This window comes from Drosophila albomicans, chromosome 3, assembly GCF_009650485.2.
Source record: "Drosophila albomicans strain 15112-1751.03 chromosome 3, ASM965048v2, whole genome shotgun sequence".
NCBI classification, from domain to species: Eukaryota; Metazoa; Arthropoda; class Insecta; order Diptera; family Drosophilidae; genus Drosophila; species Drosophila albomicans.
Window position 1 is genome coordinate 41,048,701 of NC_047629.2, and position 13,087 is coordinate 41,061,787.

General features: G+C 36.8%; 1 protein-coding gene across 10 annotated transcripts in view; it reads right to left on the minus strand.

Annotated features, from left to right (window-relative positions):
* The window catches only part of LOC117570920 (phosphatase and actin regulator 4), a 138,160-nt gene that overhangs the window by 88,728 nt on the left and 36,345 nt on the right, over positions 1–13,087 (minus strand). For 5 of the 10 annotated variants that reach the window (XM_034252841.2, XM_034252836.2, XM_034252835.2 and 2 more), the window contains exon 2: positions 8,501–9,489. The exons of the other annotated variants lie outside the window; for them this stretch is intronic. In XM_034252841.2, coding sequence (XP_034108732.1) covers positions 8,501–9,212 — 712 coding nt within the window. In that variant the 5' untranslated portion in view covers positions 9,213–9,489. The remainder of the gene's footprint in view (positions 1–8,500; positions 9,490–13,087) is intronic. 10 annotated transcript variants of the gene reach the window in all.

A 13,087-nucleotide genomic window follows, 5' to 3' on the forward strand; every position in this document is an offset into this window, starting at 1 on the left:
TTTTTGGTATATCAATATTCTAAGCTTCAATTAGAATAAATAAATGCATAAAAAACAAATAAATAAAATTTACCAAATCAATATACCAAAAAATACAAATATATACCGAAGGCTATATTTGGTATATCGATATTCTAAGCTTCAATTAGAATAAATAAATGCATATAAAGCAAACAATTGAAATTCACCCAATCAATATACCAAAATATACAAACATATACCGAAGGCTATATTTGGTATATTGTTATATAAATTAGAATAAACAAATAAATACAAAATAAATAATATTCTTTGAAATTTTCTATTAAATTTAATTCAACAAAATTCCCGCCATGTTTATAAACAACTTTATTTACTTTTGTGTAGGCCAGAAAAGCTGCCAAGTGCTTGTAAACATTGTCAATAAACATGGCACAACCAAGTTCACATTAAGTCAAGACAAACAACAGCTTAAAATAGGGCCAAGTAGCAAACGCTGCTATTTCAACTGCAAGTCAAATATTCAACAACTAAACAAACACCAACTACTACTACTACTTGACATCATTGCGAATCTGCGAAGAATCCCAAAATAAACTCTAAGTCGCCTTCAATTCGATTCTTTTCACATTGTTTAGTTGAAATGGTTTTCTTCAAGTGTAGTCCCGCAGCTTTGGGTGCGGCCTTTTGATCGATCATTGTTCGATTTCTGATTTTGTGATTTGTGTCGGGCAATGTGACAAGTTTATTGGCATAGTTAGACGTCGAACGATGGTCATTAGGAACGGCGTGTCGCATTAATCACGCCAAAGATGGAAAAGGTTTTTGATCGTCAAGGGGTCATCATCATGACTTCACTCAGCTTTTGTGCGCTCTCCATTTTGTGGTCTGCTTCTTTTTTTTTGTTATTGTTATTAAGTTTTGTTGCCGCCGGCTAAAATGTTTAAACGCTTTCGAGCTTGTTAATTGAAGTTTAACTTTTTTTTAAGTGGCAATTCGTTGGCCTGCGGCTGGCTAGCTGCGAAGTGCACACGATTTCATCTTGAACTTCGTATTATGGAACCTGGTTAACTTGCATTGAACTTGTGATACTCGAAGCTAATAATAATTGAGTACACCTGCTTTTGGCTTATGAAACTAAAGAGCATTTTGTACATTATACTGAAACACAACTCAACTCCACTTTTGATTATCAGCGTGAAATACCAATTAATTATATTTCGACACCATCAGGAAGAATACAATGTCAAGGTGGTAAACTAATCTTAACTGCCGAGATTGTGAATTCAAATTTGAATTTGTGAATTTAATTCGTAGGCCAAAGAAGACTTTGTTTCCATTCTTAACAAGTTGGCAACAATAACAAAAGATACATGGGAAATACATTTTCAAGGCAATAAATTTGATAAATCAATCGGAAATTGATTAATTTATACATAAATTCATCCATTTCATGTAAGTAAAGATCTTTCTGTGAAACTAATATGTATTATCGAATTTTCCTTAGTAAGTTGGCAGTCCCAATATTCGTTTTACAACTTAATCGCATATAGCAAGAAATTTCAACTGTTTCATTTTATGATATATTCATTTAAAACAAGCTTTTATAACTAAGAAACATTTTTAGCAGTATAATTTTAAATATAAATTATTTTATATTATACTCTAACAAGTTGGCAGCCCCGTTCACCGGACAACTTTATCAACATTGGGTTCACTCACGTTTTATGCAAACAATCGCTATCTGCAGCTGAAGCTTTGCATAGGTAGAAGATACAACAATCGATGGATGACTAAGTTCCTCAAAAATCGAAGAACAAAAGCCCGTTTGTGTTGTCGAGTGTTATCGCTGCTTATCATAGCTCACAAATATAAAACCAAATATATTACCATACAACTGTGTAGTATGCCTAGCAATAAGGTGAATGTTGAAAGCAATTGCAAACCCAACCCAAATCACAATTATTTTTGAATCGTGACTGCAAATAAGTTATACAACTTGTCGTTTAACTCAACGATGAGAACAATGCACATTGTTTGCTATTGCTTCCACTGATGATGATGACGACGACGACGATCATAATAATGAGGTTGATAATCGGCTTTGGTTAGAGCTGAGCCTCATTAGCACCTCAACTCAAACGCCCACCAACATTCTCACAATTGTGCGAACTGTGAAACACAACAAAATCGTTGTAAACAAAATACAAATGTAAACAACTTGAAGCTTGTTGTCTTGCGTAAGAAATCGCCAAACGCAAATTATGAGTGGGGCAAAAAAATGAGGAGAATCGACAAGAAAGAGACGAGAAGAGTGGGTAAAAGTATCTACCATATCCGAGCGAGACGACGCCACAAAAATAGCAAAGTTAATCAGCAAACACTCGACGCCAATTTATTGATTAATACCTTTCGATTAGCGACCCGTAGAAATATTGACTGAATGAGCTGGCGCAACCAAACGAACGGACAGACAAACAGACAGGCGGACGGACGGACGGACGTACTTATTTGAAAGCGGGGCGGAGCTCGGAACGTGGCCAAATTTGTTTTCAACGTTGGCTGTCAATCGGCGCCATCAAGTCCCACTAGCAAAGGGGGGAGCCTTGAGTATCTAGGTGAGTGGCAAAGCCGCATAGATGGAGGCACTTTAAGATACCCTGCTCAAGAGCGTAATCTTAAATTTGATTAGTGCCCATAAAGTGCGTTTAGAAGCAATGGAGAAATGCCATAAATTCCATGAAATATGGTAGAAATACGTGGATTAATCTGGAAAATGCTGATGATAACGTAGATTATTTCTACGAAATCTTTTGATGTTCGCAACATGTATAGGAAAACGAATAAAAATTCTTAAAATATTGAGAGGGCAAAATAAACTCGGTAGCATATTTAAAGCGCATTTTCAATTGTCTAAAATAAAAGTAGGTTGCTATAAAAAGTGCTGAATTACAACAAAAATGTTTAGATTACTAACAAGTATATCGAACGCCTAATAAACATAATATTTTCTATTAGAAATTAATTTAAAGAAGTTGTCTTAATATTTGATATTATCGTAATCATTAAGAGTATAAAAAAGGTTACGTTTGTATGAATTTGAGCTATAAAATATTATATATCGAATTCCGTATAGCATCTAAATTCCATCAACTTCAATTAAAGTTCAGTAAAAGGTTATAAATAACAAAAAACGTAAGCTAATGAAATATGATTTACTAAAGTACGAAATGCGTAATAAAAATACCGTTTTCACTAGAACATTTTCAAATTGTTTTTGAGTATTATATATTTTTAAATTGTAGCAACAATTTGCGTAATTATTCAATGATTTATTGAATATTGGGAACAACCTAGAAACACCCAATTTAATATATCGAAGTAATAATTAAATTGATTTACTAAAAATGTGCAATTTATAGAACATAAATTAACTTTTAATAAAAATGTGCCTCATATGTTATATTCATGAGCGAATAGTACCAAAATTTTAAGTTTTAAATTATTTCAAAAGTACTAAAAATATTTTTTAAACAACCTAAGCCAACACAACAAACTTACACTAAAAATGATTTACTAAAATTGTTCACCATCACGCAAACATACCCACTCCCAACTTTGTTATTTAAAGGGTACAACAATCAAATTAAATTTTTGGCCGTCAAATGGCTGCAGAAGGTAGACAAAGAGCGGAAAGAGTCAGGGGACAGACCGAGAGGCCTCTGCGTTTGCCACCGAACCTTGTGGCTACGCAGGCTTGTTTTTAAAGTTATAAATAAACCGCCCCACCCACAAATTATCCTGCGGCAAGCCTTTAGTGTCGCCACAGCAAACCCGTCCGTCACATCTCCCTCCCCTCTTGGGTATTCAAGACACTCTTTGGGTGCCAGTTTTAAATTCAAAGTCGTTGTCGATGTCGTTGTCGATGTTCCTGTTGTTGTTGTCGTTGTTGTTTTTATTGCATTCCATATTTCCTGTAGCCAGTTTTGTTTTTAGCTCAAGCTACTGTACTCTCTGTACTGTCTGGAGTGGACCTCATATGTGTGTGTGTTTGTTTAAATGTGTGTGTTGTCTCAGCCTGCCTCATCACTGTGGCAACCATTGCCACTGTTTTTATTGCCACCGTATTTTTTACAGCTCTAATCGCAGTAGCTGTGTAGTCAAGCAGCTGCGAAGACAGCGAAGAGCCGCCGACAGCGAAATTGGCGTGCAAATTGAAAAAAAAAAAAAAAACTGAGAAAATAGCAACAAAAGCAATACAAAACAAAACAGAGAAAAAGGCGAAAGGAAATTCTCGACGCTCGTCAAATGAAATTTAAGTGAACTGCAAATGGGCGGCGCTGACATTGAAAGCTTTACGTTAGCTGGGGCGCCGGGCGCATATCGATAGTCAACAAATTTATCGATTTACACACTCACACAAGGTTCGTTTGAAGTTAACTGCGAAGGAGGAGCAACGAGGGGAAATGAAAGACCGTTTGATGATTGCAATTGAAACGGAATTGGAAAACATTCGCCATGTGAATGAGAATGAAGCTTAAAAGCGACAGCAGACAGAGAGAGGGAGAGGGAGAAAAAGTGATGGGAAGTCAGTTCGATTTATGTTTTATTGATGGCAATTTCTCGTTTAGTTTTCGTTGCAAAATAATTGCCAGATGTGGAATTGTTTGCTATAGATATATAATAAAAAAAAAACACAAAAAATTCGCAGTCATGGGAGCAAAGTTGAATGCGATGCGTTGCTGAGAACAACAACAACACGGAAAATATCCCCCGGAAATTAGAACAATTGGATTTTATTGAGGCGAAAGAGGCGAGCATAAAGTTTCCCAAAGCAATAAAACGAACAACTTAAACGAAAGCCATAAATAGATAGTTATATGGAGATGCAATAGCTCAAGTTGAATTTGATAATAATTCGATGTGGAGTGTTAAGCAAGATAACTATCAAAATAAATTTATTTTTCTGGCATTAATAGAAAGGAGTGTGAGAGAAAGTTTTCAAATCGAAGATGTTTAAATTGAATTGGAAATATCGATTACTATCGATACGTTCACAATTGAGTAAGTTTACTATCGATAACTATCAGCAAGTTGTTAGGTTTACATTTTTCCCTTTCAGTGCGACACTTGGATTAACTTTGTAACTTTAAAAGATGTAAAATGTATTAATTTAATTTTAAGCAATTTAACTTATCGATTACTATCGAAACGTTTACTATAGAGTAAGTTTACTATCGATAACTCTCAGAAGGTTGTTACGATTATATTTTTCCCTTTAAGTGCGACACTTCCACTAACTTTGTAACTTAAAAAGCTATATAATGTTTTTATTTAATTGTAAACAATTTAATTTACTTGTGGGTTTTTCTTAAAAAACAATTTCGGAATTTCCGACGTAAACACCTCCATTAACACGCGTGCCGTAACCAAAAGATTGACCCCTACACACGATTAATGCTTGATTTCAATCACTTGGCAGAAAAAATCTACTTAAAACTTGTTGCAAAACAAATTCACATTGCCGCTTTTGTTCAGATCTTGTTTGTTTGACTGACTACAATATACACTGCAATTTCGTAAATTATCGTAAAAAATGCGAGGAATGCGGTTAGCAGAGACTACAACAACAACAACAACGAACGACAACTGCGACAGCTACAGTAACTACAAAAACAATGGCAAACTGAGACACTGGTTAACGACGACAGCAAATGAAATTGAAATGATTCATCGCCTCACTTTGACACACTGAATTAATTATCCAAGCCAACGCAATAAACGTATGTTTTGTTTATAAATTTCGCTCTCGCTGCATTTCTCATTTCTCTCTCGCTCTCTTCCTCTCTCTCTCTCTTTCTTGGTATCTTTGTCAATGGGACACGTGCTCTGACTTGAACTTGAAATACGAGCATTTTAATTACAAACACAACATTTTAAATGTCAATAAACAGCGACAAGTATGAAACAAAGAACAGCGAGCAATGCAAAAGTTCTGCAAACTGAGAATCGAGCTAAAAATAGACAAACAGTCAAGGAACATTTAATGTTATTATTATTTAAAACTTCTGTTATTGTTAGCGGTTGACGAGCTTTTTGCTTTCGCCACAAACGAGGAATGCGACTGCATAATGCAGCAGTAATGAGTTGGTTAAAAATAGAATGATGAGAAGTGTACTAGGAAATAGCTAAGTACGATAGTAATTAGTTACTATCGATAGCAGAGATATACTATCGATAGTTGTAATTCTCGGTATAAGCGTAATACTATCGAAAGTTTAACCATTTCGACTTCAAATACTTGCTATCGATATGAGAAACATACTATTGATTGCCGCAAATTCGTTGAATATTACTATCGACAGATTAATTAATATTACACTGCTATCTTGCCGACAATCTCCCCTCACATTTTTTGGATACACATCTCTCTTCCTCTTCACTGACTCGCTGACTTGCTGGCTGCTCAAATTTCTTGTTGAATTTGATTGATGAAGGTGATTATGACTCAGTCCGTCAGTTCATCAACGTTGATGTCTTGTCCGACGGCATTATAAAAGTGTGCAAAATGCTACACAATGCGCCAAGCCAGAGACACCTAGAGGGGGGAGAGTCTCGTAACGAGTTAAGTGGGTTAGGTGTGATGATTAAAATAAAGTGTATAGACGATGCGAATCGGATATGCAAATGATTTGTGAAAAGACTCAATTGAAATCAAATCGGAAAAGAGATACAATAAAATTGAAATCCACTTGGAAAAGTTAACCCATTTCATCAGTGCACTCAAGTTTAAAGAACTCTGTAGGGAAATGGCAAACAGACACAAGCAATCCCCATACGCGTTATCTGTGGGTGCTGCACCTGCCTGTTGCACCCACAATACAACACACACACACATACACTCAACGCAACGCAGCATGAAATCCGCTTTAGCTGAGGGAGGGAGGGAGGACGTCCCCATTGGGCAACATATGTGTATTGTTTGCTGTAGACAACAGATAAAAAAGCGTTGACAACTCTTCTTTCAGTCTCGGCACTCGGCTCTCTTGGACCCAAATCCCACTGTTCCAAGCCAAGCCCTAGTTTCTGATGCCCCACGCTTCGCGCAACGTCACATTCAAGTGCAGTGAACCATTTTGGGGCACGTCGCTAACAAAAGCACTGAGAAACATTTCCGTTCTGTGGCAGATGTGTGTAAAAGCAAAAACAAAACAAATAAAAAAGTTTCAGGCAATCGAAAATTGTTGCAGAGACAGGCAGCAAGGCAGCAAGGCAGCAAAGCAAAACAAACAAACGACAAAAAATAATTTGTTAAAGTTATTTCATTTCATTTGATTGCACTTCAAATTCGCAGTGGAGCCATCGAAGCGATTAAAATGGATACTGAGAGAGCATCGCAATGGAAATGGATGGAAATGAAAATGAAAATGGCAAAATCCAAATGATAATGGAAATGGAAATGAAAACACTTATCAGCAATGGGGGATTTCGGCATTTAAAAAGCTTTCCAGATTAATAGATAACTCATTTGAATATTCACTTTACAGTGAATTAAAAATGAATCAATGAATCACTGACGGCGATGCCATTCAAAATTATTACATTTTTCTTTTAAGAAATTCTATAATATAATAAAGTTGGCATAAAGTTTTGGTTTGCATTTAAATAATGTACAGAGAAAACTTATCAATAAAAGTCTTGATATTCCATAAAAAATTTAAGAATTTGTAGATTTTTTCTGACAATATTTTTAAAGAAAATACTAGCAAATATCTATTTATTTTTATTCATAATATAAATTCAGCAAAATGAATTGTGAATAAAAAATATCGCACAGTATTTTCAGTTACTTTTTTATATAATCCTTGCAATTAATTATTTAAGTTTATAAAATGTTTCTAGAAATAATTTTATTCACAAGAATTAACAGAATTCACAATCAAAAAAAATTGTAAATGGAAAACATTCAATAATATTTTCAGTTAAATTTTTTCCAAAATCATCTCTGCTATGCATTTTTGAGCATTCAAAATGTGCCAAGAGAATATTTTTTTTCATAAAAGATTTAATCTAATCTTAAATTCATTAAAGAAAAGCAGCATTATCAACCATATTTTATTTTTTCAAAATATGCCAAGAGAAAACTTTTTCTTATAATTGATTTAATCTTGAATATAACATTATGAACCACATTTTATTTTTACTCCCAACGTCAGCAAAGTATATTTTGAATATTAAAATATTGTAGATTAGATTTGTATTTTTTTAAATTCAAACAGCATCAATTATCGAAATTTTTATATGAGCACCTATCACAAGTCACAACCGGAGACAACTTTTTGGAATTTATAAAAAATGTTTTAAGACAGAGTGGAATTCTAGTTTAATAAAGAAGAAATGCATCAACATTTCCATAGGCACAAACTATGCCCAGCTATATTTCATATATATAACATATGACAGATGGAAAAAGAATTCCAATTGAATTTAATTCAATTTAATTACTCTTGGTGAAACTTACCACCATTCGCATTGATAGCATTTGCCTCCTTGGCATTGCTGGCATTGCTCTGCAGAATATCGGAGAGCGATAATGATGATGCGATGAGCTGTCGCTTTTCCTCAAAGTTGAGAAAATCCATGGAATTGCTGCGCTGCGGTGTCACGGTGATCGTCACCGACTTTTGCATCTTGGCCACAACGCACAGTTGCTGCTCGAGGTCGGCGGCAGCAGCAGCAGCCGCTGCAGAGGCGGCATTCGGTGAATCTGGTGGCGACATTGAAACCGGATGATGATCAATGCCATCCGTGAGATCCGGCGGTGGCAGCGTCAATTGTTGTTGTTGATGTTGCTGATGCTGATGCTGCTGTTGTTGTTGATGTTGCTGATAGGCAAGTGCATGTTGCTGCTGCTGCTGTTGACTGAAGTAGGCGAAAGCTGGCTGAGCAGTCGCCGCACTATACGAGGGCGGACCCAATGTGGCGCCATGTGCCACCCTTGAGGCAGCTGCTGGGGATAGTTGATAGCCAGCGTTGGGTTGTGAGGCATCCGTTTGATCGTGGCCATTGATGGCGGCCACAAGTGTGGCAAGATTGTTGCGACTTGTGTTGCTATTCGCTGCATACTTGGAGCCAGCTCCGTTGCCATTCGAGAGCTGTTGCTGTTGGGCTTGGAATTTATGCTGTTGCTGCAGCTGCGCCAGCAACTGTTGCTGCTGCTGTTGATAGGCCATGTTGCTACTTGTTGTTGCGCAATGACATTCCCAATTAATATGCTGCCATCTCTCTGGAGAGTGAGAGAGAGAGAGAGGAGAGAGTGACCTGTTGTTCGTCGTTCTCGTTGTTGTTCGTCGTTCTAGTTGTTGTTTGGTTATTTTAATTAGTTGCACACACGCAACATGTGGCGACAATCGCGTGGGTTGTTCATTTAGTTAGTTTAGTTGTTGTTTCACTTTCTTGGCTCACTTTCTGTGGCGCCTGCTTTATGGGGTTTCACTTTTTCGTTAATTACTGCAATTAAGCAATTCAAAATATAAACACACACGACTTTATACAAACATGACAACGAGTCTCATTAAGTCTTTGACACCCTTTGAACACTTTCTTATCAACAACAAAAACACAGAAATACCAACCAACCAACAAACTTGTCAATCTTTTATTGCTTTGACAATTTGCACAAAAAAATAAAAAAAAAGAAAAGTGTTGGGAGGTTTGAGTTACTCGTACAAGTGTCATTCAGCAAAATGTTTTCAATTTTATAAAAATTAACTTAAAAGCCACAAAGGAGACAGCGCAGAGAGGCAACAGCCACTTGTCATCATCATCACAGTCGAGACATCGAGATGAAGTTGCAGAGATGCAAGAGTTGGGAAGTTGAAGCTCAAGCTGAAGCTAAAGATGGAGTTGAAGTCGAGTGTTGTGAGTGTATGAGTGAAATGGTAACCATATGCACTGCCCGAGGGCCACTTGACTTGAAACAAAAGCTAAACGAAACGTAACGAAGCAAATTGTTTGGCAAGCACTGCGACAATGGCAATGAAATCTGTCGAAAGGCGGAAATATAACAGAAGTTGTGTGTCATGTTCGTAGAGAAAGAGAGAGAGAGAGAAAAGGTTTTAGGTGAAACAAGCATGGGACACAATTGAAGTGCCTATAAGGAAAATTGACTAAAGAACTGTGCAACAAAGCAAATGGCAAATGGCAGGCATAGCAAGATGAAAGCAATGCAGAATCGATGAAGTAAAGGGTGCTGAAAGTTTTGCAGTTTAGGAATTTTTACAAAAGAAACAGTTAAGGGAGAAATCCATTTATTGGACATAAGGAATGACTGAAAGAAAGAGAGAAGCTGGAATGCACATAAATATAAAAAACTCCCCTTTATTTCAAGAAACTTTTACAAAGGTCTCAATATTAGCCACTGCAATAGAGATTCTCAATTTTAGCCATAAATGTATTGAAGGGTAGCAACTTACTTTATTTTGATTATAAATCTTATTTATTTTAAAGATTATAGATTTATAAAATTACATACATTTCAATACAAATATGGAATTTTAATTAATATAGAAAAAGAATATAATTTAAAGTCTCCAAAAGAATATTCATTTACGGCATTGAACTGAAATTCTCATAAAATATGTTCATACTCTTCTTTATGAACATAATCTCATTTAATAAATCTAATACAAAAAGTATAAAGAACTTTCTTCAAGTATTTAAAGCATTGGTTACGCTGTCTACTTTAAGTTAACCAAGCTTGAAATTTCTACTTTTGGTTATAATTCTTGTAACTTTTTTCATGCACTTTTCCCCAATTGGCAGCGATAAAGATTATTTTTAGTCTTGATAAAACCCGAAAAAAGACTGTAACGAAATAAAGAAGATTTCAATACGAAATCCTTTGGCATTATTACCAAAGACGAATTGTTAAACGATGTGTGAAATGCATTGAAATAGATATTTACAGAAAAAGCAAAGAAAAACCAATGAAAGAACCAAAGAGAGAGTGCAAACGGAATCAATTCATACAGTCCGTTTACCTTTTGCGTTACACATACACACACATTCCGATTATGGAGCCAGAGTCAATTTAAATCTTTTTATTCTTTTCCACAGGGCAATCCTTCAGTAGTAGTGGCAAACCAGTTGCCAACTCAGCTCCTTGCCAGACAAATCTTATTAGAATATTCGTGCAGATGGCAACACAGAGAGTGAGAGAGAAAGAGAGAACGATATATAGAGTGAGAGGGAGAGGGAGTCGACAGAGCAGGTCAGGTAGATTTCTAGTTGGTTGAGTTTGGGAATTGTAGATACAGATACGAATACAGATACAGGAAAAATGCAGGCACAGGCACAGGTAAGCGAAGACACGATGATGATGATGACAGGATACACACAAAAGGCAAAAAAAAAGGGAATAAAAAACAACGATGCAGACAGACAAAGGGCACCGCCAACGGCAGACAAGTTTAAAATTCAATCTGCGTGTCGCGACTAGACGCAGTCGAAGAAGAAGAAGAATCATCAAAAGCAGAAGCAGAAGTAGTTTAAACAGTTGAAGAACCGCAGCAAGTGTAACGCAATGTTTATTTAATGGGGTTTAAAATCAAACACGCAAAGATCTTCTGTAATATAGTAGGCCTAGCTTATAGGCAACTAAACTGGCCAATGTTATAGCGAAACTTGGTTAACTGTAACCACAATTGTTGTTGTAAGTAGTTGTTGTAACAGTTAGGTGTTCCAGTGTGCTGAGTTTTGGCTCGTTAGTTTGGGGCTATTTGGCTTTTGGGATTTGTGGCGCGCGCTCGCTCACATTAAAAACTCGGCCAGACCCAAAGCATCCGAGAATTGGCGAAAAGTGGAGCACAGTGACAGCAACAACAACAACAGCCACAACAATCACAACAATGGCGACCACAATAGACACTCGGGTGTAAGCATAAAAATCAACAGCAGCCCGCAGCAGCTCACAGCAGCAATTACAATATGAAGAGAAAATGCTACAACATTTGCTTTAACGACTGTCCATTGAGCTAGACGCGGACAAAGCGACTGTGCCATGCAAAAGAGTGGGAGTGGAAGTGAGCAAGAGATAGAATGCATGTGCTGGCATGCCAGAACAATTACAGCCTGGCACACACACACACGCTCTGTTATGCATAACAGAGGCTGTGCAAGATCAGACTGCACGTAGTTAACAGCACTGTTAAGCTTTAAGCTTATGTGCGCAACAGAGATAAACATATGCTGTCTTTCGATAACAGCGCTATTATCGTTTTATCTGTAACGCGAGAGCATGCTTAACTTTCACTCACGTTTAACGGCGATAAGCACATTTGAATTTATTCGAGACATTCATCTCTTATTGCAGTGCTTAAAACGTTTTTAAAACCTTAATTAAGATAAACAAAAAAGCTCTTTAACTTCGTATCTTAATCAGCAGCTCTTAGTTAAGCAATTTATCAATGATAACAATCGATAAATTGCTGCCTTACAGGGTATTCATAAAAAAGGCACGATTAAATTAGCAAGTGTGTTAAGTATCACTGTTTGGGCAGCAGGGAGCGCTGCTGTTGTGGCAGCATATTGCACATATTGTGGAAAAGGAAAAAACGCTGACGCCAGCAACTTCTAACTTGCAACATCAGCAGCAGCGGTGCATATTAAATATGAAAATGGAAAAAAGAAGCTTGGAGCGTGTGTGTGAAAAGCAAATACAACAACGTCACAGGCAGTGGGCTGCAACAACAAAAGCAATAACTGCAGCATACAATGGGCTGTTGTTGGGTCTCTTGTGGCGCTCAATGCGGCAGGTTCAATGAACTTTTACAGTTCAGTAGTTTAGCGATTTTTATGGCACTGTGGCAACGCCAAATGCTCTCGAGCCTCGAGGGTGGTGAGCTCTGCTTTTTGCCTGGTTTTGGGGGCAAATGCGAGAGCTTTTTTGGGAAAGCCAAAAACACAATGGAGTGCAAAAAGATCAGCAACTGAAACTGAAAACCGAAATGGAAAGCGCTGAGAAAAGCATTGCAAAATGAGGTGCTGAATAGTGGGAAGGGGGAGGGAAGACAAGAAAAACTAATGCGATTTGTGTAGACAACAATCA